The sequence below is a fragment of the Gracilinanus agilis genome, chromosome 2, assembly GCF_016433145.1.
Source record: "Gracilinanus agilis isolate LMUSP501 chromosome 2, AgileGrace, whole genome shotgun sequence".
NCBI classification, from domain to species: Eukaryota; Metazoa; Chordata; class Mammalia; order Didelphimorphia; family Didelphidae; genus Gracilinanus; species Gracilinanus agilis.
This window is the reverse complement of record NC_058131.1, coordinates 721,631,516-721,656,663: the sequence shown is the minus strand read 5'-3', so window position 1 is coordinate 721,656,663 and position 25,148 is coordinate 721,631,516. Positions and strand designations below refer to the sequence as shown.

Here is a 25,148-nt window from a genome sequence, read left to right as displayed (position 1 = left end):
GGGGGGGGGGGGGGGGGGGAGAGGGCCGCCCCCCCCTTCCCCCTCCCTGACCCGGGAGACCCCCGGCAGCCCCTCCCCATCCCCATTGGGGCCCGGCAGCCTCCTTTGTCTGGGGATTAGGGGCCACGTGACCGGCGGCTCATTCACCACTCTGGCCCCCCGGGGCTCTCTTTTCCCCCAGGTCCCCCTGCCCAGTGTGTGCTAGAGGTCAGCCGGGGAGGGCCGGCGGCCCATGAGCACAGCCCTCCGGCCCGGTGTGGCCTCGGCCCATGAAGAGCTGCCCGCGGCTCTGAAGTGACGGCCCCATGGCGGGGGCAGCGGCCCCCTGAGACGCCATGCACCCCCAGCCCTGCCCAGCCTCCCGGGGCCGGCCGGGCCTGCGGGGCTGAGGCCGCCCCACCATGCTTCAGGAGCGAGAGCTGCCCTGCGGGCCCGGCCTGCCCTGCGAGAAGCGCTACTTCCCGGACTCCCTGGACTCAAGCGATGCTGACGATGAGGGCGCCCTGGCCTGCGAGGACCTGGAGATCAACCCCTTCGATGGGCTGCCCTACTCGTCCCGCTACTACAAGCTCCTGAAGGAGAGGGAAGGCCTGGCCGTGTGGAAGGACAAGTATCCCTTCATGGAGAGCCTGATCCAGAGCCAGGTGGTCATCGTGGCCGGAGACGCCAAGTGCGGCAAGAGCTCGCAGGTGAGGGCTGCCTGGGGAGGGGGCCGCCGCTGCCCGGGGGTTATCCTTGGAGGTGGGCTGGGCTAAGCCCTCATCCTACGAAAGATTAATGACTTGTCCACAGTCACCCAGGCCTGGATGAGCCGGGGTTAAAGCCAGTCTGGAGCCTGCCCATTGTTCCCATCTGCCTTCTGAGGCGCTTGGAGCTGGGGCCGGGGAGACCTGATTGGATGTCCAGCCGTTCCATTCAGGGCCAGGCCGGGGCTCCTGGGGACTCTGGGGCCCATTTCAGCCCAAGGAAGGGGCCTGCACACTGGGTGGGAGCGTCTCCTCCTCAGCCCTTCTTCTCGTTTTCCTCTTCCCTGAAAGGCTCGGGGAGGCCGGCTGTCTGAGCGTTCCCAGGGCTCTTTCCAATAACTCCTCCGGGGTGTTCGCCCCCCGGGCTCCTTGCTTTTCTGTGGGGAGGGCGGGCGGCCCCAGCATCGCCACAGTCAAAGGGGTAAGGAAAGGCCAATGCGGCCTGATGGGAAGCTGTTAGGAAGTGACTGGCGGGCATTTCCCAGAAGCATTCGCCTCTGCTACACTTGGAATTCCGGCTGGCCCTGGGGCTCTCTTTCCCCCTGCTCAGCTGATTGGTTATTTGTTTGGTTTTGTTTTTTAAGGAGAAAATTAAATGTAACGTGTTGCTTTTTCAAAAGTTTAGACGTTAAAGCTGTGCTTGTAGCCCCTTCTTTCCACATTTAACCAGGCGTTCTGGGGCTGATAGAGTGAGGGGGCCGGTGTCCGGCCTCTTCTCGGGAAGCACCGCCCTGCTTGTCTGTGGCCGGCTCTCCGAAGACATGGCACAACTTCCTGGATCCGCTTCCATCCTTGCCTCTCGCTTACTCTCAAGTTTTCCTCCTGAGCTTCCCTAGGAAGTAAATGGTTTGACACGACGAAGACGACAGCTTTTAGGAGAAGAATTCGAGGTTCCTCAGCAGACTGAGACTGATGGGGAAAATCTAACGTGGGGGCCTCTCCATCACGTCGGCTTTTCCTTCCCACCTCTGGCCCAAACCTAAATGGGCCAGGCCCCCACTGTGGATCAGCTCTCCTCCCAGGCCAGGCTTCCTCTGGCTCTCACCTGACCATTCTCCTCCCTTCTCAGGTCCCAGAGCCTGAGGGCACCTTTGATGGCCTCCCTCGGCCCCCAGGCCCTTTGGGACATCCTGGCCTTCCCTCCTTTCTCAGGGCCACCCATTGGCCCAGGCTTTGTTACCAGAACCCGACTCCCTCCCCTTCTCTCCTCTATTCCGTCCTGCTGCCAGTCTCATGGCCCTGAGACAGCCATCTGATGCCATCACTCCCTTGCTCAGAAATGGTGTGTGGCTTACAGAGCAATCCTTAGCGTAACATCGAGGTCCAGCCCCAAAGGGCAGGCTTGTCCCTCAACTGAACTCCTTGCCATTCTCCAACATCAAGCTTTTTTGGCTCTTCTGTTCCCTATGCCTGACATGCCGTCTCCCCGGCCTGCTGAAATCTTGCTCATTCATCAAGGTTCTGGGCAAAGGCCACTTCCTTCAGGAAGTCTTCCTAGTTCTCCTTCACAGTTAGCCCAGTAGAGGTGACCCCCCCCCTTGAATTTTATATCTCCCCACTTACTTCAGTCAGTCAATCAATCAACATTTATTAAGTTCTTGCCTACCAGGCACTGTGCTGAACACCCAGCTCGGGGCTCAGAGCTGACAGTCTAATGCAACCGAATATATACCAAGCCAGCCATATGCAGCATCAATAGGAAATACTGAACAGCAGAAAGGCCCCCAGATTAAGAGGGGTTGGGAAAAGCTTCCAGTAAAAGAAGGGATTTTAGTGGGAACTTAAACGAAGCAGGGAAGCTCCCCCATGATCCTCCCTCCTTGTTTGTTCAGAATCAGACTTTGTTCCTCAGACCAGTGATAAAGTTCCTCGTCTTCCCTGTTCCTCTTCCCCTCCCTTGCCACTCCTCTCTAAGATCATGAAAACACAATCGAACCACTCTTGGGTCCTCTGTCTAACCAGGCTCCCTGATTGTTCTCCCCGATAGTGATGGCATTCTTGGGGAACCCCGGCCATTTCCTTATGGTTGCTTGCTCAGGTTTCCCTCTTTCCTCTTTCCTTCTGGGTTTATATTCCAGTTTCCACTCTGTTCTGGTCAGCTTCTGATGAAAACATCAGGAATGCTTAGAAGTCCACCATTTCATCGGAGATACATTTTCCCCCCTTTAAGTTTATACTTAGTTTTCTGGGTAGGTTATTTTCGAGTAGGTGGCACAGTGGATTAAGTGTTAAGCCTGGAAATCCTGAGTCTAGATCTGACCTCAGACCATTACTAGTTGTATGTCTCTGGGCAAGGCATTTGACCTCTTCCTCAGTTTCCTCAACTGTAAAATGGGGATAATAATGGCACCTACCACTCAAAGTCGTTATAAGGATAAATGTGATAACATGTAGAATAGTGCCAACACATGTATATTCTTCCTCTTTCTTCTGGAATATAACCCAAGCTCTGCTTTTATAGTGGTAGGTACTGATCTTGTATAATTCTGACTGAATACTTAGTTCTTAAATTCTTTCTTTCTAGATGCCTGCAGTATTTTTTTCTTTAATCCAGAAATTCTATATTTTGCCTCTAATAGTCCTGTGAGTTTTCACTGTATTTCTGATTTGCCTTCTGGTTCTAAAATATATGAGTGGGGGCAGCTGGGTGGCTCAGTGGATGGAGAGGGAGATCCTGGGTTTAAATCTGGCCTCAGACACTTCCTAGCAGTGTGACCCTGGGCAAGTCACTTGACCCCCATTGCCTAGCCCTTACCACTCTTCTGCCTGGGAGCCAGTACATAGTATTGATTCTAAGATGGAAGATAAGGGTTCCAGTAAATAAATTTTAAAAAAATAAAGCATATGAGTAGTTTTCTGAAACCAATATCTGACTCCCCTATTGCAGCTTGGGCTAGAAAAATGTCTTACAATCAGGAATTGATCCGGTATGTTTTCTAGATCTCTAGGAGAAAGTTTGGCCCTGGTTCTTCTCCTCCTCCTCCTCCATCTCCATCTTAGTCCTGCTCCCACTCAGGGTCTCTCGATGCCCAGCCCTATATTGCCTAGGCCAGCTTTTCTCTATGGGAGCAAAATCTTTTCCTCTCTGCCATTGTAAGCTCTCGAAGGCAGGGACTGTCTTTCTTTTCTGGTTTGTACCCCCAGAATGATGCCTGGCACATAGTAGGTACTCACTAACTATCTAATGATTTGAATTCAGGATAATTCCTTAGTCTATCATGTGAGACCCTTCCCAGATTGCTTCTAACGGGGTTCCACAGAACTCTCTTCAGCAAACTCCATGTCACTGAAAAACCCAGTTTGCTCCCAGGATCCCAGACACATTCCAGCTCCTCTGTCTGTAGAGTACAGGCTTTCCCAGGTACCTGGAGTTCCTTCCCTCCCTTTCCAAAGCCTCTGGAAGCCTGCCTAGAACTTCCCAGGCTTTGGCCAGCATCTCCCTTGGCCTTGCCCTCCTTTTTTGTTCAGTCATTTTCAGTTATGTCTGATTCTTGGTGACCCCATTTGAGGTTTCCTTGGCAGAGAAACTAGAGGGGTTTGCCATTTCCTTCTCCAGCTCATTTTATAGATGAGGAAACTGAGACCAAAGGGGTTCAATGACTTGCCCAGGGTCATTCAGATAGGAAGTGTCTGAGGCCAGATTTGAATTCAGGAAGATGAGTCTGGGGACCGAGTGGGCTTTGTGTCTGTGTCCTCCTTGGCTAAGCCAGGGCCTTGCTTCATTGAACTGAGCGGGCAGCTTCAGGAGCCCAGTGAATCTCTCCATTAGTCTGTGCCTGTCTCTGTGCCATCCTTGTGAGGAAGAACCCTCGGAGTTCCTGTTCTGAGAAGCCAGGGATGCTACCAGTGGAGTTTCTGAGAAAGCTCTTAAAGATGCTCCCATCGCCTTAGCGAGGGGCTCCCTCTTGGCCTCCTTTCTGCCCCTCCTATTTATTCTGGAATTGCTCCTGTTGACATGGGGAGTTGCTACCATGCCTGAGGGGGCCACTGTGGGCAGTCAGGGTGGGTGAATCACGCCAACATGGCGGCAGGCATTTCCACCCTTGGCTACTCTGGTCTCTAGGTGGTCCCCAGCTGGCTTTTCAGCCGCAGTCAGTCAGAATTCCTCATTTTGGTTTTTTTAAGCCCTCACCTTCTGTCAGATCCCAGGCAGAAGAGCAGTAAGAGCTAGGCAGTGGGAATTGAGTGACTAGCAAGGCTGAGTGTCTGAGGTCAGATTTGAACCCAGGACCTCCTGTCTCTAGGCCTGGCTCTCAACCTACGGAGCCACCAAACTGCCCCCGAATTTCTCATTTCTGAATACGTTTCCATCCTTTCTCTTTGCCTTGTAGATGAAACTAATGGAATTATCTTGTTTTTGAGACAAAAGAAGTCTAAAGAATATTTGTTCCGCTGGTCCATTTGTATTTGCCAATGAGTCCATAGAACAGAGTGTGCTTTTTTAAACAATAACAGCAAGTTCACTTTATCTGAGTCCCGGGTCCCCATTGCCTCGGGCCCCGTCCCAGAGGATGCCCCCCTTCTGCCTCCCACTCCTCCTGGACTTCCGTGTCCCATCTTCTTGGCTCTGGCCCCTGTTCCCGTCCTCTCTCTGACGAGCCTCCCTTCTCCTCCCCATCCAAGCTCCAAGGACGGCCCGTTCTCAGCTGCTCGGCCGATGCTGGCTTGGGCCAGGCTGCGGCGCCTCAGACGAAGTCGGAGACGAGGGGAGCTCGGGCCGGCTCGGGGCCCGGCTCTTCCCAAAAGCCATGAGGCCGTGGACTAACAGGAGCAGAAAGGGAGCCACGTGGGCACAACTGCTGCCGCCTCCAGCTGGGGGCTCCTTCTCGGCGTGGCTGAGGCCGCAGAGAGTCTGTTCGGCCTTCCCGGGGGGTGACAATGAAAAGTAGCCCCTGCCCGGCAGAGGGGCCGGACCCTGGAGAAGTCAGAGGGCTGGAGGACGGAGCCCCGGGACTGCTTGGCCCCTGCTGTCAGCCTCAGCTTCCACGTCCCCTCCGTCTCTAGCCCCGAAAGGAGGTCTCCCGCCATAACCTCTTCCCTGGCATCCTGCTGCCTCCCCATCTGCCGCCATCAGAAGACCCTGCTCCAGGCCCTCGGGCTCACCGGCCTCTTAGTGAGGCTCCTGCATTCCCTTCTGTGCTTTGGCTTCCACCCCGGCCCCCTCCTCGCTCAGCCTCCTTCTGCGGGCCTCATTGCCTCACACTAGGCCTCCTCTACTCGGGCCCAGCTGGGTCCCGCAGTGCATGGCCATGCTTGTGGCCTGCATGTTCATTCTCTCTGGACACTGTCCAGCCAAAGCTTGGAGCCTCCTCCCCACCCCGAGCAGGGCTGGAGCCCCAGTGAGGTCTGCGGGCCCCGGCCCTCTGGCACGGCTCTTCACACAGAAGACCCCCCTCCCTGTCTGTGGCCCTGCCATCTTCTCCTTCGCTCCCTTGGCGCCCTCTGCCTGCTGCCCTCCCAGAGCTATTTAGCTGTCCTCGTGTCCTGCTCAGTCCTTGTCCCAGGGGCTGCCCACCTGGCCTGGACCCTTCACATCCCGTCGCCTGGACACCTGCAGCCCCAGCTTTCCCCAGGCCGCTCGGCACTCTGCCACCCTGGGAGGACGCGCGACCCTCCTCCTGGAGCTGGGACGGGGCCTCTCTCTGTGCCCACCCTCCTGCCTGCCCTCTCGCCCCCACCTCTAGCCCGAAGCGTTCCTGTTCCCTCAGGAAGTGTCAGGCCCCGACCCCATGAAGGAGCCCCAGGTGGCAGGCGACCCCACAAAGAAAGGGCCCGGCGACTGGTTGAGGCGACAGAGGGCTGTTTCAGCAGGCAGACCAGAAAGGGCTTCGTGGAGCCGGTGATGCCTCTGCTGGACCGAGGCTGGAGGACAGGCCTGCCTAAGCAGAGATCAGAGGAGGGCTGGCACGGAGAGGGTTTGAAGGAGCGGGCTGGGACAGAATCTCTCCATCCTGCTTTTCCCCAGAAGCCAGAGGGAGCCGTGTCACCTTATTTGCCAGCTGGAGAAAGGAGGGGCAGGAGGCAGGCAAGAATATTGATAGAAGCCTGAACCAGCAGGTAGCAGCAGGGGAAACTCTTTTGGAGGTAGCTGATGGCCAGAGAGAAGAGGTAGAGGGAAGGCCAGCTTCAAGCCTGGGTCACTTTGACACTGTCCTTCCCCAGCCCAGGGCGTTCCTTTCTTCTATCGCCACTTCCAAGGGCCCCCTGACATCTCGCTTCTCCAGCTCTTGCTCCCCTTCTCCACCTGCCCCAGAGGACCTGCGCCCAAAATGTGGAATGAGGACGCTCCGAAGGAGCCCTGGAGATCCTCTGTGCCAGGGATTCCGAGCCCCGGATGGGGAAAAGCTACATTGGGACTTGGAGGTCACTCATGGTCTTCGTCCCCCTCTGCATTTGAGTTAGAGAAGTGGGGGGGCCAGTGAGCTGGGGCAGAGCTAAGACGAGGTCCCCCAGTGCCCTCCACTTTCTGTCTTGTTTCTTCAAAAAGGTTTTATGTAGCAGAGAGGAGAAGGGCTGGGCCTTGTTCTTTGGGGTTTCCCACAAAGTTTGGGGAGCACCTTCCCCACCCATCTCCAGCCCTACAGGCTGGGGTTTGTGTCTCTGACCCTGGGATTCTGGGGAGGAGGAGGAACAGGGGAAGTGTCTTCTGGCCCTGGCTTCATTGAAGGGGACACCCACACTGAGATCAGAGTCTGTAAAAAGCTTTGAATGATTTTTTTTTAATGTTCGTGAACTCAGTGCATCCCAGGGACGGCTCTTCCCCCGGATCGCCCTTCCATCTCCTGACACCATCTTTCCCAAGGGACGTAGAGAAATTGGGGTTTGGGCAGGAGCTGCTCTCTAGCCCGAGCGGGCTGAACGAGACTCTGGCATCGTCCTTGCCTGCTGGGGGTGGGGATGATCCGCATTGCACGGGGAAGGGGCCTCTCCATGGCCCGTTTGTGCTGATTCTGGTCCACAAAGGTTAGCGCAGCCATCATTTCCTGGAGCAAAAGACAGCCAAGAGCCTTCGGAGAGATTTATGGCGAACAGCGAGTCCTTCGTGCTGGCAGATAAAGGCTGTCGATAACAAACAATCTTTTCGGACCTCAGTGGAAGGAGAAACAGTTGGGCAGTTTGTGGTCGCCTCCCACCCTGGGCATCCACGGTCAGTCCGTTCCGGCTCCCCAGGATTCCCTTTGCTAGCAGTGACTTCCTGAACGTGCAGTAACGAGCTGTCCCTGGAGCTTGGCCCCGGGACTGAGACCCTCCCGGAAGGCCAGCGGAGAGAGGCCGAGCAGCCTGCGGTAAAGTGGACCTTGATCTGCCCCCGGAGCCAGGCCTTGTGGCGACTCCCTTGTGTCCGTTTACCCAGCCTTGGGGGTTCCGGGACGCCTTTCCCAGGCAGCACCCACCACCTTCCCTTCAGACCAAGACCCAGAAGCCAGTCCTGCTCTCCTGCTGATGGCATCAGGCCCAGCACTCCGCTCGGGGTCCCCCCGGCTCTTCCCTCTCCCCCTGCCTCCCGGGGTCCTCTCTGCCCCCACCCGAGGACCCTGCCAAGTCTCTTCCCTCTGGGATTCTTCCTCCTTTGGCTTCCAACTCTTCCACGTGACTTGTCGAGCTTCATCCCCTCTTGACTCCCCCACACCTTTTGGATCATCTCGTTTAGTGCATCATTCAAGGCCCTCTGCAGGCTGGCACGTCCCCTCCTAACTAGCTTTCTGCCACCCTCTTGTTGTTCATCCTCGAGCCTGATTCTTTGTGACTCCATTTTTTCTGGGGTTTTCTTGGCAAAGCGACATTTCCTTCTCCAGCTCATTGTACAGATGAGGAGCCGAGGCAGACAAGGTGAAGTGACTCTCCCAGAGTCACCCGTCTGGTCTGTGTCCTGCCCATTCCCCCGGGCAGTGAATGGCCACCGATGGGGAAGTGCCTCCCCGCCTGCCCTCAAAGGACTTTGCATTGAAAGGGAGAAGAGCTGAAGAGGTTGGGGGGCAGCCAGTGCAGGGGGGGGAGATGCCTGGCCCGTGGCCTCTCCCAGGCGGATCTGACGGGGGGCCGGGGCTCCCCCAAGGCTCCCCTTGGCAGCTTTAAGCCTCTGGAGGCCCAGGCGAATGCTTCCTCCCCCAGGAAGGGAGAAGCTCCAGCCCACCCCCCCACCCCCCGGAAGTCATCGCTCCCTCCCCAGGCCGAGCAGAGCATTCGCCTCCTGCCTCTCCCTGCCCCAAAGGCCGGCCTTGGTGTCCGCCATCCCTCTCGCCCCAGCAGGCACCTCGCGGGCCTCCCTCGTCTGCCTCTTCTGCCTTGGGTGTTCCCCGTGACTTGCTGCCTCTTCCCGCCCCCCTGAGGCCCCCACGATGGTGCCCAGGAAGGTGTCCGCATAAATGACCAGCTGGCCAACGCCCGGAACGGGGCGGCACCGCGAGGCCTCGGTGGAGCTGCCCCCTTGGCGAGGTGGCTGGGTTTGGGTCGGGTTTTCCCCAAGATGCACGAGCCGATATTGTCTCCCCCCCAGGTGCCTCAGTGGTGTGCCGAATACTGCCTGTCGGCGCACTACCAGCACGGGGGCGTGGTGTGCACCCAGGCGCACAAGCAGACCGCCGTCCAGCTGGCCCTGCGGGTGGCCGACGAGATGGACGTCATCATCGGACACGAAGTCGGCTACGCCATCCCTTTTGAGAACTGCTGCACCAACGAGACCATCTTGAGGTGTGTGTGGCCCCGGGGGGAGCCCCCACGCATGACTCGCACCCCCACCCCGGCCCCCAGCCAGCTTTTTGCCCCACTTGGGCCAGCCCATGGCTGGAAGGGCAGGTTTCGTCCCTGAAGCTCCCTCCCTTCCGTTTGCCAGTTTGAAGTGGCCGGTGGGCAGCCGGGCCTTCTGGGGGGTCTCTCCTGAGGTGCCCTGCGGCGTGCCCACCCTGCAGAGAGGGGCTGCTCAGGAAGGCTTCCCGTTCTCGAGGGCTTCTGCCTTCGTTTTTGCCCCCTCTCGGGGTCGGGGCAGATGTTCTAATCGCTGTTGCACCGGGCCCTGCAGCCTGGGACCCCAAGACCCCAGAGTGCGCCTGTGGGGAAGTGGAGGGGCCGGGAGCCGCCCACAGCCTGCTGGACTGGGCCCTGGAGGGGCGACCGGATACAGGCCGTCATTCCCCCAGGAGCGTCCTCGTTCCTTGTGAGCCACAGACGCGCCTTCCTGGGGTCCCCCCAAAGCAGTGAGAGGGGCTGAGGGGATGTCAGAGCATCAGAGGGAAGTTCTTGGGTTTGGCGCTGAAAGGGAGCTCCTGGGCCATTGAGGCCATTCGAGATTCAGAAATGAGGTGGCGGCATTGGAACCCGGAGTCAGTCCGTCCACTTTTCCCCATTGTAGTTAGCTGCCTCTGGGCATGTTTTCAGGTGAGCTCAGAGAAGGGCCTCCAGTCTACATTGAACCTTTAAACTTTGAAAGGCTCTCTGGGTGTCGAGCTAGAGGAGGACCCCCCAGACACGTGGCCTTCCCAGCCTCCCACCCAGGCTCTCCCCCATCCCACTCACGGAATGAGAACCTCAAGGAATAAATCGTGGGCAAATCGGTGGCAGAGATGAGCAGAGCCTGAGGGCTCCCCCATGCCACAGTGCTGTGGCTGCTGGGGAAGGAGAAGATGGGGATGGGCCGTGTGTTTTCCTCTAGGAATCAAGTCATTTTGTTAGGCATTAGCAGGTCCAGAGGTACCCCTCCAAGCAGGAAGAAGGGTGGGGGAGTCGGGCCCTTCTCAGCACCCCGAGGTGCCAGTCTGCATTGCTAGAGGGACATCACAAGTCAAGATCCCTCCCCTCCCTTTCTTTTTTGAGTAGACCGAGGCATCCTGGGGGCTAGGGCGGCCGATGACCCCATGCAAGGATTCCTTCCTTGTTTTTAATAAGAAACCTTCACCTTCCATCCCAGAATCCATCCTGTGGACTGGTTCCAAAGCAGAAGAGCAGGAAGGGCTGGGCAATGCGGGGAAGTGACTTGTCCAGGGTTGCCCAGCTAGGAAGTGTCAAAGTCTGACTTGAACCCAGGACCTCCCGTCTCTAGGCCTGGCACTATCCCCTGAGCCACCCAGCTGCTTCTCCCACAATAAAAACTGATAGTCTTCCGGGAGGAGATGATGATGGAGAGGACCCTAGCAGGTGGCCGCCGAAAGCCTCTGGGCTTTTCATTGTTATGTGAACTGCTCTCTGGCCGGCCTCATTTTCTGTGTGTAGACTTTTTTGAAGCCCAAGTGTGAGATTCTACATTCACCCCTCTTCAGGTCATCCCCCTGGTGTCCCTCCTAGGCCAGTCCCCCTGCCAGCCTCCTTTCCTTTATCCATGTTGGGAGGCTGCCAGATAGAAATCATGTCCAAGACAAAATGAAAATAAGAATTTGCATTATATGAAGAAAAGCAATGAAATGAAGTAAGTGAGGGGAGAGGGCCAGCAGCCCAGTCTAGCAAGTGGCTTTTTAAAGGGACAAAGCGAGCGCTTCCACCTTCTCCTGCAGGAAGGAATAATCCGAGAGGAGAGGCCAGGAGGAGATCTGAACAGGGGGCTGTGGCACGGGTTTTGGCCGCAGCTTCCTCCTGACCTGTGACCTTAGCAGGGGGCACTCTTAGAGTCTCCTAAGGCCAAAGTCCTGGACACTGCCCATTGGCACGTGCCTCCCGGTGCCCAGCGGCCCAGCGCCCCCGCCTCAGGTCTCTCGTGTCGTGGTCCTTAGCCAAAATGGCCAGGTTTTTTCCAGCCTTTTCATCTGCTTCGTCTTTTATCATGGATAATTCTATACTTATGGAGAGGGCCTGGGCCAGGACACTCTCACTTGTCTCAAGCCCTCAGAGGGGGCAGCCCTCACTTGGCCAAACACTGGTTATGTTTCCGAGGTGGGACTTGAACCTGCATCTTCCTGGCCTTAGGAGTGACCACTGGCTATACCCCAAGGCCCTTCTGCAGTTCTCTCTGCAGAGACTATGGACATTAGTCTTCGAGGTCTTCCAGGGAATAGACCGGACAGTGGGGTGATCCAGCAGTCCTGGAAGCTTGGCAGAGGTCACTCTGGGAGCTCGTCAGTTAAAAGGGGGCTCCTTCACACCCAGGCCTTGGCTTCCCCAACGAGGCTCTGGGTCGGCCTTGGATAAAGAGGTTCGGGAATGGTTTGGGCACATCCTAGCGGATCCATCCATCACTGTTGATGCAAAGAAATGAGGCACGTGTTCTCACAGGCCTGGGCAGCGAGCAGGCCCCAAAGGTGTGTGGCTATTTGGCTGCTGCCCAGAGCACAGGGTCTCTGTCCTCTTGAGTTGGACGTGGGGTCGTCCTGCCAGAGGGAAGAATTTCCTTAAAAAGCCGACCCTTGAAGTGAAGCACCTTCCGTTAGCTGACCAATCCCTTGAACCCTGAGCTTGCAGGTTAGGGATGACCGTGAGCCTTCCTCAGTCCCCCTTGGGGAGAAGGTCTGGGCCAGGGGGACGCCTTGCCTCAGATGAGCAGGGGCCCTCCCTTCCTGGGGCGGTCCGGCTTTGGCCCCGGCTCCGGTGCCCTCCTGGGAAGTGGCTCACTTGGGTCTCTTCTGTCCAGGTACTGCACTGACGAGGTCCTGCAAAGAGAGATGATGTCGATCCCTTTCCTGGGTTGCTACGGAGTCATCATTCTGGATGACGTGCACGAGAGGAGCATCTCGACGGACGTGTTGCTGGGACTGTTAAAGGACGTTTTGCTGGCGAGGCCTGAGCTGAAGCTCGTGATCATCACGTCGCCTCCGCTGGTCAGCAAGCTCAGCTCTTACTACGGGAACGTGCCTCTCCTAGAAGTGAGGAATCCCCACCCCGTGGAGGTGGTGCACCTGCGGGGGGCTCCCGAGGACCCCCTCATGGCTGTTCTGCAGCTCGTCTTTGAAATCCATCACACTGGAGAGAAGGGCGACATCGTGGTCTTTTTGGCTTGTGAGCAAGTAAGTGAGCGTCCGTCAATGTGCCGGAGCGCTACGTTCCAGGCTGGGGCCTCTGGTGGGGAGCTCCCTGCCAGCAAACCCCAATGAAGTGTGCCCATAGTGGGAAAGCTTAATGCTGTGGGCCGCTCCCACGTGCTCCGAGGTCTCGGCCAGCCCAGAGTGGGGGAGATGGGAAAGGAAAACTAGCCCGAGGAGGAGGAGGAGCCATCAGGGCCTGGGTATACGGCAGGCTCGTGGTGGTCCCTCAGAAGGCCCTGTGAGCACTCGGAGCTCTGGGCCGTTTTCCTTCCCTTTGGGTGTCTGGGTGAAGCTTCCTGGGGTAGACCATCCTTGCCTTGATTGGCATAGTTCGATCCTCTTGGCTCTGAAGACATTTCCCCTCAGTATTTGTCTTCACTCTCTGCTCTGCATACTCAGGAAGGGTCTGAGGAATGTGCTGGGCGTGATGGACTGAGCCGAGGAGGAAACCTTAGGAGGCCTCCAGAACGCTGGACCAAACTGTCCCGGAGAAGGGGGCCGGGGAGTCTCCTTATCCGGCATAGCATGGCCAGCGGACAGAGGAAAGGCAGCCCTGAACCCCAGAAGTAAAAGAGGGAGCCCCACACACAGCAGAGGGTGACAGAAGCTTAGCCCAACAGCCTGGGTTCCACATACACAAATTTACAGCTGAGAAGAGTAAAAGCCAAAAGATGTACCATAAACTTAGTTATGCCCCAAATCTGCCGCGCCGTCTTCCCGCAGCTGCACGGTCTCCAGTGGTTCGCCCAGTCATTCGCCCTCATTCTTGCTCTGAGAAGCCTCAGTGGGGGCCCTGACGTTGTTTCGGGCCAAGTATCCACCCCCCAATCAGTCTGTTCCGAGTTTTTGCTTAGAGCAGGCCATGTCTGCTTCAGAGCAGCGCTTGCCTTTGTTTCATTAATGCTATTTACTTATTCAAAATGGCCCCAGAGTCCAAGAGGGCTGATACTGGGAGCACCGATGGGCCGAGGGAAGGTCGTCAAGTGCTTCGTTGGGCTGTATCAGAAATGCCTATTGACGAGCAGGGCCTCCAGGAGGCACGACTGTAGTCAGGCGAAGGGTCTTGGAACATACTGGTCAGATAAAATGTGTTTAAGCAGAGAAATGGAGAAGGCCCATGGCCAAGGAGCCAGAGAGCAGGCCTGAAAGGCAAGACTACGGAGATGGCTGCCCTCGAAGAGAGGCCGCATTGGGGCAGGTTCTCCCCGGAGGCCTGGACACAGGAGCCCTGACCCCCCTCACCCACCTCCTCTCTTGGGGTTCCCGCCTGGCCCCAGGTGCTGTTCCCCTGGAGCACTCATGGATCGGGATGGCAAATTGTCACCGAGCCATCTTGGCTAGTTTCTGTCTTCAGACAGGCCACGGCATGTTTCTGGCCGGTCAGAGCACCAAACTTAAAAGAGTGCCCGGCGGTTCACGGTGTGCCGGCCAGTAGGTCATTGGTCACTGAAAAGACAGCATGTGGCCATCAGCCATCCTGGGTGTGAGTTATTGCCCTGTAATGCCCAGGAGGGCTCCTGGCTCTGGGCTGAATGGACAGGTAGAGCCCTTCCCCCCACCCCTTCCTACCTTTTAACCTGAAGAAACCAAACAAAGTAAGTGAAATGGTGCGGGCTGGGCCTCCCCAAGCACCTTTGCACCCAGGTTCTCCCAAACTTCTCTGGGGACACATTTCCTTCCAGTTGTGACTTCCATCTTTTTCCTGTGTCAGATTCTGGGGCAGCTGGTGGCACAGTGGACAAAGAGTCAGACCTGGAACCAGAAAAACCCAAGTTCAAATCCAACCCATGGGACCCTAGACAAGTCACTTCACTTCTATTTGCCTCAGTTTCCTCATCTGCAAAATAGGGATAATCAAAGCTTCTTATATTAAAGTCTGCTTTCCAGGGTCACTGTGAGCATCAGTTGAATTAATACCACAAAGTACTTTATGGACTTTGAAGCCCTCCACTGGCATTTCTGAAGCCCTCTCCATAATTGAGGTGCCCCATGCAGCTTCCCTCACTAGAGCCTCAGCCCTCAGCTAGGCAGGCTCTAAAGGGAGCTATTCCCATTTTACAGATGAGGAGCCAAGCTCAGAGGTCATGTTCTCGGGGTCGTGGCTCTGGCTCTGCCTCTCTGTCTGTACAAGCTGGTCACCCCCATCTCTGGGCCTCAGTCTCCCAGTTTGTGAAGTTTCAGGCTCTTTCCATCTCCCTAAGGAGGAGGCCCAGTAAAGGCATAGGATTGAGATGAGAGAGACTGTGGGCTCTCACTTCGTGACAGCTTTTGAACAGAGCCTTTGTGGAAGATGCCAGTGAAGCGTCCAACAGCCGGCAGTTTGCTTCCTTCCTTGAGGAGAGACAGGAATTGGTGCAACGATTTTTTAAAGAATATTTTTATTTTACATTTTTTAAAGATTTTTTTTTTAATTTTTAATTTTACATTTTTAAAGAACCTCTTTTTCCTTCAGACACTTAAACTTGTGTCTTGGGAGCAGGATTTTTTTCTTACTAGAAATTTCTACCTACTTGGTATTTTGTGTCGTTGTCTAATTCCTTGTCCAGAATTCACTTTTATTGCCTTCACAAAATGTATTTTGACATTCCATCATTTCCCGAAGTAAGCGATCCTACCTCACCGGAGAGCCCACTGAGCCCCTTTCTGTAGGTGTTATCGCATTTGGGGCATTTTCCTGCCTGACGAGGCCTAACTAGGCCAGTGCAGTCATTTCCAGAGTGACCCAGATAGAGCACCTGGTTATGGAGCATAGCAGAGAGATGCTGATGAGAACCCTGGAGGCTGCGCTCCTCGTGGGGCCGATGGAAAGGGGAGCCCTCCTTCCCCCGGAGATGGCTTCATGGCTGTGGAGGCGGCCGGCGCAGACGTCGCCCTGTAGTCAGAGCCTCTGCCAGCCCTGCCGTCCGCAGGGGCCTCCCATCTCCGTCCGGCTTTCTTCTCTGGGGTCAGCGGCGGCTGGCAGAGGAGGTGCTAGAGGCACTTGAGGCTAAGGAACCAGGAGGCTGCTGTGTGTATTGTCATTTTGCTTAGTTAAAAGCTACACTAGTAACGTATGTGAATTGAACTGATTTTTTTTGCTCATGGATTGCATTGTTTTTGGCTTTAGGAAATTGAAAAAGTCTATGAAATTGTCTGTCAAGAAGGATCTAATTTAAACCCAGGTCTTGGGGAGTTGATTGTTGTCCCTTTATATCCAAAAGAAAAATGCCTCGTGTTCAAGCCAAATGAAGACCCAGACAAAAGAAGCCAAGTTTACCAAAGAAAAGTGGTGCTAACCACCAGCGCCGGGGAGTCTCTGGTCCAGAGCAGCTCAGTGCGCTTCGTGATTGACCTGGGGCTGGAGAGGAGGAAGGTGAGGTCACTCTCCGGGCTCTGCCCCTTCACAGAGGCAGGAAAGGCAGGCCTAGCAAAGGGTCAGGTGTGGGCCAAATACAGAGACCGGACCATCGCTTGGCACGAGAATGCCAGAGGCATTGGGGGTCTCAAAGAGCAATTAGAGAAGATGCAGCCAGCAAGTGAACCCTAAACAGCGTTTGTTTGGCCAGGAACCTTTACTTTGCCCCATGGCCTGGGCACTCGGGGGCCTTTCCCACTTTTCAGGCAGCCTGCCTTGGTAGACCTTGAGGCACGGTGCTTTTGCCTCCTTTGGGAGCACCATCCGCCTCCTGATCTCTGCCCATCGGCATGGAAGGGCAGGGCCAGCATTCCCTTCTGGCTTTTGCTTTCTCCCCACTCCCTTAACAAGAACAAAGCTGGGGCCTGAGGACCCACCAAGGCTGCTGGGACTGGCCGGGCCTGAGGCATGGCTGCAAGCTGGGGGCATGCGGGCTATTCCATGAGGAATATCTTTGCCACAAAACCAACCTGTTCCTCCATTTGATGATGTAAACATTTATTAAACATAGTCATTAGGCATTTACTGGGTGCCGGGCAGAGTCTCTTCTGGGCACCTGATGGGCTCCTCCCTCCCTCAGTCTCAGCATGGTCTCAAGGCTCTCCTGAAGTCAGTCTGAATTGATCATGATTGAGTGCCTCTTTGGCTCGGAAAAACCACCAACAACAACAAACCAGAGTTAATTTCTCACCTAAAATACCCTCCAAGCCCACTGCCCTCCCTGCGTGGTGCCATGATGCTTTGACTGGTAGAGGCCACTCCTAGGTGAGGGAAGTCCTTCCCCCCAGGCAGGTGGGCACCTTCTCTGACCCTCATAGGCTTGGGGAGTTGCCTGACAGGTCCATGGACTGTCCAGGGTCCAAATAACCTCTGTGTATCAGAAGGCTTTGAAAAGATGCCCCCTTCTTTGGGAGCTTGAGCCATTTAACCCAGATCAGCCAGAACATGGCCTCCCTTTGTGTCCCAAGGGGGTGGGCTGTTTCCTGGGCACCCAAGAATGACAACAGCCTCGAAATCCATCTCCAAGGGCTCTCCGTTCCCAAATGAGACCATATTAAATTGAGTGCCAATAAAAAGACTGTTTGGCAACGAGGGATTCCACCGGAAGGGCCCATCTTTGAGGCCTTCCCTGAGGCTGAACAAGCTGTTTCTCATCCATAGGTGTACAGGCCTAGAATCAGAGCCAGCTCCCTCGTCCTGCAGCCCATCAGCCAGAACCAGGCCGACATCCGCAAACAGATCCTGGGCACGACTTCCTCAGGTAGGCCTGGGCCCTGGGAGCCGGGGCCAAGAGTCTGCGGGGAGGCCGGGCAGAGGCGGCACAGCCATTCTCTCTGACTTCTCGCAGGCAAACTGTTCCGCCTGTACTCCGAGGAGTTCCTGTGCAGGGACATGAAGCCGCTGAAGGCCGCAGAGTTACAGGAGGCCAACCTGACGAGCCTGGTGCTCTTCCTGAAGAGGATTGACATCGCGGGCCTGGGCCACTGTGACTTCCTGAGCAGACCAGGTACCTCCTTTCATGGGGATCCCCGGGGAGGGCCGCCGGCCCCCTGGCCTGGTACATGGCTCTTGTTCTTAATGAGGGGATGACCGTCTGAGGGGCTGAAACGTCTGCATCTGGGCCTCAACACGGGGCACAAGAGAAGTCCTCGCGTGGGCTCCAAGGGCCGAGAAAGGGGCTTCGCTGGCAGGGAGAGCCGGAGGAGACGGGGTGGGGGTGGGGGGCAGAATGTGTGCTCGGAGCTCCTGTCAGGGTTCTGCACGCTTCTGGCTCAGGTCAGACATCGTCTAAAGGGATTAACGTTTCCGTCTGCGGGTGAAAGCTTTATGAGTAGCGTCTGGGCCGTTTTTGCCAAAGGACTGAGGAGGCAGCAAGCAGCCCGCGTCCTTCCGAAGGTGCTCCGGGCCTCCTGGGCAGTATCCCTGCCAGCTCCCCAGGGCTGTCCTCCCTGAAAACCGCCAGAATCACCAAGAAAATGTCTGCGGGGAGGACAAAGGCGGGCAGCCCCCTTCCTGCCCAGCCTGGGACAGAGCGGCCCGTCCCACCAGACCGAGGCGCACGTCCAGGATGTCTGGGGTGCCCCCGGCTCCTGCTTCAGCTCAGAACACACAGTGGGCATGTGGTAACCGCTGGCTTCCCAAGAGGCTGGCCTCCCAGCAACCACTGGTTTCATGGAGACCGAAGAACGGCTGGCTTCAAAATGGGGCGAAGGGCCCTCCTGCCTGGGCCTCTTTCTGTAAAAAGAAAAGAGAAGTTCTGACTCTAGCACAACTCCTGGGAGACCGAGGGCTTGTGGGCCTTCTCGGGCTGGGACGGTGGCCACTCAGCGGCTTCGGCCACAGACCCTGAGCCGTCTGATTCCCCAGGAAAGTGCCCCGGACCCTTCAGCCGAAAGGCCCCTGGGACGAGGAGGGCGCCGCTTCCTTCCTGGGTCTGCTCCCACGAGGGCTTCCCCCCTGCCTTGGCCAAGGGGCTAGAGGAGGAAGGGGCAGCGTGTGCCCGCCAGCAGAAAGGGTGCGCAAGGGAGAGCGTGGAGGAAGGGGGCTCCCCCAGTGGAAGGCAAACATTCCCGGAGTAAAGAGAAGCAGAGCGCCTGACCCTCCGGCCACTTTTCCTGAATTGTGGGCTTTCTGTTGCCGGCAGCCGGCGGGGATTGGCGACCACGTCTTGTTCTAGAACCTCTGGGCTCCTCCTGGGCCCGGCGTCTGTGCATTAAAAAATGCTTTTTGGTAACTTTCAGAAGAGTTCCGTGTCGTCCTGTGGGCTTCGTCGTGTGCATTTAAGACCTTCTTCTGAGAAGGAGCTTCCCCGAGGGGCCAGGACAGTCAGCAGCGTTTCCTTCCAGCGCAGGCCTCGGAGCAGACTGGCCTTGCCCTGGAGAGAGGAAGGGAGGGAGGGAGGGACGCTGAGCAGGCCTGGGCGGCCTGTCCTTTGAGAGGGGAAGGGGCAGCCGAAGCGGAGGAGCCCCTCGTCCTCTGGAGAAGGAAGGCCACCCAAGGAGCTCAGAGATGGCTGAGAGCAGAAAACGCCTCCATTAAAGGGGGGTGCCTTGCCCACAGTTACCCCATTGGGAAGCACCTGAGCCAGAATTTGAACCCTGCTCTTCAGTGCCGCATGCTGTGACCTTGCTGAGGACCAACATAGAAGCATGTTCTTGGACGCACCTGTTTGGGATAGGGTAGATGTCTCCAGGGGCCATGCTGTCAGCCACAGGAACCCCAAAAAGAAGGGAGTCTTTGACTGCCCCCCAAGGGTCAGGTTCCTGCACCAGAGAGCTGTCTGCTCCACACAGGGAGAGTCCCTGGCATCCCCAGAAGAGACCGTCCTCAGCAGCAGTGCTCAGGGAGCCTCGGGCCCCTCCACATCGTGCCCAGCAGCTGCCAGTGTGGGAGCCCCTGGGGGCACCGGGAGGTGGAGGGCAAACACAGCTCCGTGCTCGCCCCCCTCCCAGGCCTGCCCTGAGGGCCTTCACGCACTGAACCAGGCCCAGGACCTGTTTTTCCTTCCCTGGGCCTTGGGTGGGCCCGAGCCAGCCCCGGATGTGGTGGCGAGCCCAGAGAACATGACCTGAACCATAAGGGGGCACCTGACGGGCAGAGCGTGGCCAGCCTCTGCGTGGCCCTGATGCCAGGCCCGTGGGGTTCTCGGCACGTCGCCAGCCCCATGTCGCAGATGCCGAGAGGCGAGGCTAGAATGAGGCCCAGAGCTCCGGCTCTCTCCTCAGCCTCCAGCCCAGCTCGCCTCCCCTCCTGGGCCCTTACACAGGGAGGTGGGCATGAGGAGCTTAGAGCGAGCCCTCCCTGTGCGCTCCGTGCCGGGCTCTGGCTCAGAGGGCAGCCTCCTCCCTCGGCCTCCTCCTCCTCCATTTGCCTCTTGGGAAGCCGCGCTGTCAGGCCGCTCTCTGGCTCTGGCTCGCTCTTCCTCCCTCCCTCCTTCCCCTCCCCTCTGCCCAGACCCCGGGCACACGAGCCGCCTCGCCCCCACAAGGACCCCCAGGAGCCCCGCGGATAACCCGGGCATTGAGGGTCAGTAACCTGGGCGCGGGCCGAGCGGAAGCGCCGCCATCCCTCCTGACTCACCACTTTGGAAGGCAGAAGCGGGTCAGGCCGGGGTGAGCCAGTCAGCAGACCGTCAGCCCTTTCGGGACTCGTGAAGCGTGTGAAAGCGGCTCTGGCAGAACGAGGCCTCTGAGCCCCTGGGGGACGGCTTTGTTCTGACCCCAGAAGCGGGGCTCTTCGAGCCCTCTGGGCCGTGCCGTGGGGGAGGCTGGCGGAGGGCTCCAGGGAGTACCGGAGCACGTCCAGACTTGGGCATTCGTGCCCACAGGCTCTGCGGCCGAGCCTCGAGGCCCCTCATGGCCAGCGGCTCGGGAGGAGAGAACCTTCAGTGAGGAGCCCTTCAGGCACCCTGGAGGGGCTGAAGAAGGCCAGAAAAGCTGGTTAGGATGGATTTCCATGGAGGCAGCCCGGAGCCAAGCCTCGGTGAAAGCCTTGCGGCCCCGACCTGTCCACACCCCCTCGGCAAGGAGACACCCTGAGGGTGGGCGACGTGGGGGTGAGGGTGGACTGACGGTGTACTCCGATGGGCCAGGGCCCAGCTTCTGTCCAGAGCTGCTGCTCTCCTGCTAATCTTGACCTCCCTGGCTTTAAACAAAGGAGAACAAAGCAGGCTGGACCTGCTCCAGATGACTTTGAAGCCTCCCAAAAAGATGAAAGCGAGAGATTCCGGACTGCCAGCCTCCGAGGCACAGCGAAGTGAAAAGAACCACCGGGGTCCCGAGGACGGCGAGCGAGAGGATCCTGCCAGCGGAGCTCTCGGGGCTGTCCTGCGGGCTTTCCTGGGGGCTAACGTGGAAAAGTGAACATTTAAAAATGGGGTGTCACAGAATAGGCCCCCGAGCCCCCAAGTAGGCAGAATAAGACACTTGGGCAGCGCTGATGGACAACTCGAGAACACAAAATGCCAGCCGGTCGAGTGGGTGTTTGATCCTGTGATGAGCAGGGAGTGACGATATTTTTATACAAAGAGCTCCTTTTCCCTTTTCTTTGATCTCTTTGGGATATAGGCCTAGGAGTGGTATTTCCAGGACAAAGGCATGCTCAGCTTTATAGCCCTTTGGGCTTAGTTCCAAATTTTTCTCCAGAATGGTTGGATCAGTTCACAACTCCACCAACAATGTATTAGTGTCTCAATTTTGCCACATCTCCATATTTTTGAGAAATGAGGCCTATATAAGATAAACATGCTATAAATACCCTCCCCCCAATTTCCTGTTTTTCTTTTATCTTTGACATTTGTTTTGTTGTGCAAAAACATTTCAGTTACGCTTCCTGTGGTCACCTACCTCTTGTTTGGTCATATACTCTTATCTACAGACCTGACAGGCACATTTTCCCATTCTCACCTAATTTATCTATCCCTTTATGTCTAAATCATTTACCTATTTAGACCATTATCTTGGCATATAATGCGAGATATTGGTCTCTGTCTAGCCTCTGACAACCTGCATTCTAGTTCTCCCGGTAGTTTTTGTCAGATGTTGAGTTCTTGACCCAAAAGCTTAGGCCTCTGGGCTTGTCAAACACTGGATCATTTATGACTTTTTATTTAGTGTGCCATATCTATTCTACTGATCCACCACTCTGTTTCTTAGCCAGTACCAGATTGCTTTGATGATTACTGCTTTATATAATACAGTTTGAATCAGAAACAGCTAGTTTGCCTTCATAATTTTTTTATTGATTCCCTTAACATTCTTGATCTGTTGTTCTTCCAGATGGATTTTGTTACCATTTTGTTTAGCCCTATAAAGTAATTCTTTGGTAGATTAATGTTATGTCACTGAATAAGGAAGTTAATGTAGGTAGAATTGCCATTTTTTGTTATATTGGCTCAACCTACCCATGAACAATTAATATTTTTCCAGTTGTTCAGATCTGTTTATTGGTGTGAAAAGTGTTTTGTAATTGTGTTCCTAGAATCCCTGGCTTTGTCTTGGTAGGTAGAATACTGAGTATTTTATATTGTCTATAGTTCCCTTATTTTTGTTTTGTTTTGTTTTGAATTTTATCATGCAAAACTGCAACATGGAAAAAAAAACACACTTCCCTATTGGTCACTGTAGGAAGAGCACACTCATACAAATACACCAAAACCACCCAATAAAACTGTAAATTCACTGATGTGAAAGATAGGCGACTTGGACCCACAGCCACCTGATCCAGGACTTCCCTGTCCCGGGTCTCTCAGGATTGTCCCAGGTCATTGCATGGCTGAAAGCAGCCACGTTTTCAGAGAATCCTCGTCCAATATTGCTGTTCCTGCGGACGGCGTTCTCCCATTTCTGCAGATTTCCCTCTGAGTCATTTCACACAGGGCTTTGCTGCTTTTTCTGAAATCACCGGCTTCTCATTTCTGACAGCACCAGAATTGCCACCTTTGTTCAGTCGTTCCCCAATCGTTGGAAATCCCCTCAGCGTCCAGTTCTCTGCCACTACAAAGGGCAGCTCCGGATATCTTCGTACAAGGCGGCCCTTTCCTCTCTTCTATTGTTTGGGATACAGACCCAGGAGCCAAAGATGTTCTTCCATGTTCGGCCCTTTGGGCAGAGTTCCAAATCGCCCTCCAGCAGGGTTGGATCCATTCACAACTTCACCCACATTGCGTTCGTGTTCCCAGTTTTGCCACATCTCCTCCCCTTTTATCCCTTTTGTGCTAACTTCAAGTGGATTCATCCCTTCTGGTGGATTTTTTTGGTAGTATATAAAAATGCTGAAAATAGGTTTATTTATAGGTAGGTTTATTTTATAGCCTGCAACTTGGCCAAAGTTGTTCATTGTTTAGCTTGTTTCCGAGTTGATTCTCTAAGTACGCTGTCATGTCATCTGCAGATGGAGAGTTTTGCTCCCTCCAATTTCTTCTTCTTGCTGCTGGAGCTCCCATTTCTAGTCAGCACTGGACAGCGGTGGGGACAGCAGTGGGGACAGCGGTGGGGACAGCGGTGGGGTCAGCGGTGGGGACAGTGAGGACAGCGGTGGGGTCAGCGGTGAGGACAGTGGGGACAGCGGTGAGGACAGCGGTGGGGACAGTGGTGGGGACAGCGCTGGGGTCAGCGGTGGGGACAGTGAGGACAGCGCTGGGGTCAGCGGTGGGGACAGTGAGGACAGCGGTGGGGTCAGCGGTGGGGACAGTGAGGACAGCGGTGGGGACAGCGGGCACCCTGGCTTCAGCCAGCACAAACGGGGCCAGCTCTGCCTTGCGAAGGGGCTGAGCACGTCTCTGCTGAACTTCAGTGGGTAGAAAGCAGCCCCAGGGCGGAGGCAAAAGGAGGGCGGCTGCAGGAGGCTCCGAGCCGGTGTCCATCTTGGTGTCTTGGCTTTCTGGAAGTCAGTCAAGGGTCCTTTCATAAAATTTCCTGCATCTGCTATTTTCCTTGTAAATAGCAAGCATTTATGCTGTCCTTCCCACATCCCCATCTTGGGAGGAAAAAAAAGGAAAAGGAAAACAAAACCTTTGTAACAAGTGAATACAGTCAAGCAAAGCAAATTCCTGCACGAGCCACATCCAAAAGCACGTCGCGTTGTGTGTGCCGAGTGTCGGGGCGAGGGGGCTTTGGCATCCGTCTGGAGGCCGGCTGGTCCCTGCCTCGGCCCTGCTTCTCTGGCTGCCCTGTCCGCGGTCCTCCTGGCCTTCTGTCTGAGCGACTCGACAGTCCATCCTGCTTCACCGCTAGGGGCTTCTCCGGGGGCCAGGCGAGGGGCGCAGGGCTGGGTGCTGTGGAGCCCAGCCCAGGCGGCTTCCCAGAGGCGCCAGCCACTTGGCCGCTCTGATGGGTGCAAGGGGGAGCCTGCCGTGGCGGAGGTTGTCCTCGGCCGGGGCTTCTCGGGGAGGAGCATCTCGCAGAGGTCCTCCTGCGGCCACGGCTCTGGCGCTGAGCCTCTGAGGAGACGGCCAGGACGGCTGGCAGACGCCCCCTTTTCTCTTGCAGCTCCTGAAAGTCTGATGCAGGCCTTAGAGGACCTGGACTACCTGGCGGCCCTCGACAACGACGGCAACCTTTCCGAATTCGGCATCATCATGTCCGAGTTCCCCCTGGATCCGAAGCTGTCCAAGGCTATTCTGGCGTCCTGCGAATTCGACTGTGTCGACGAGCTGCTCACCATCGCCGCCATGGTCACAGGTAGGGCTCCCGATGGATCCAGCCAAAGGCCGGCCCCCTGCTCGGGCCCCCCCTCCCACAGAGACCCCAAAGGCTGCCTCTGACCCTCCTCGGGAGCAGAGAGGCCGCCGCCCTCTGACCCTCTGGCCTCGGCCCAGGCCTGTGCCCTGCGGCCGTGGGGGCTCTCCGCTCCTTTCTCTTGGGGCATCTGTGTGCCAAGCGGGGCTTCCTCCAGTCACGTCCGCAAAATTCTGTGTCGGACAGCTCCGGACTGCTTCCTGCCCGTGCCGCGCACCGGAGCCCAGGAGGCCGCCTGGCAGAGGAGGACCAAACTTCTGCACCCGGAAGGCGACCACCTGACTCTGATCAACGTCTACAAGGCTTACCAGGAAGCCAGCGAGAGTGAGTGAGGCCGGATCTCGGCCGGGGGCGCCCGCCGGACACAGGAGGGAGGGCAAAGAGCTCAGAGCTCGGCCAGGCACTGGAGACTCATGTCGATGCCCAGAGCAGCCCCGGACACCAAGGAGGAGCCCCGGCCCGGCCCCCCTCCAGGGGCTTCTCTGGTGTGATCTCATTGGGTCCTCCCAGCACCCTGGGACACTGGAGGAAACTGAGGCAGACTTACCCAGAGTCACCCGGCTTCTAAGTACCTGAGGCTGGCTCTGAACTTGGGTCTGCCTGACTCTGCCCTGTGGTGCCCCCGCCCCAGGAGGGCACCCTCTAGCTGAGAGCCTGGGGCCTGGCTGGGAGTCGTCCTGCATTGCAGCTGAGGCTGGTAGGCAGCCAGGGGCTCAGGGAGGCAGAAATGGGCCTGGCCGGCCTCCTAGGCCTGCAGGGAGGAGGAGGAGGAGGGGGAGAAAGAGAGGAAGAAGAGAAGGGGGAGGAAGAGGAGGGGGAGGAGGAG

The 25,148-nt window shown here is 56.5% G+C and overlaps 1 protein-coding gene across 1 annotated transcript in view; it reads left to right on the top strand.

Annotated features, from left to right (window-relative positions):
• The first annotated feature begins 187 nt into the window (after positions 1-187).
• The window catches only part of DHX32 (DEAH-box helicase 32 (putative)), a 28,420-nt gene continuing 3,459 nt past the window's right edge, over positions 188-25,148 (top strand). Inside the window, exons 1-8 of the mRNA XM_044659240.1 lie at positions 188-689; positions 9,244-9,437; positions 12,301-12,673; positions 15,798-16,043; positions 17,247-17,346; positions 17,434-17,592; positions 24,074-24,265; positions 24,509-24,646. Of these exons, the coding sequence (XP_044515175.1) occupies positions 402-689; positions 9,244-9,437; positions 12,301-12,673; positions 15,798-16,043; positions 17,247-17,346; positions 17,434-17,592; positions 24,074-24,265; positions 24,509-24,646 (1,690 nt within the window). The 5' untranslated portion in view covers positions 188-401. The remainder of the gene's footprint in view (positions 690-9,243; positions 9,438-12,300; positions 12,674-15,797; positions 16,044-17,246; positions 17,347-17,433; positions 17,593-24,073; positions 24,266-24,508; positions 24,647-25,148) is intronic.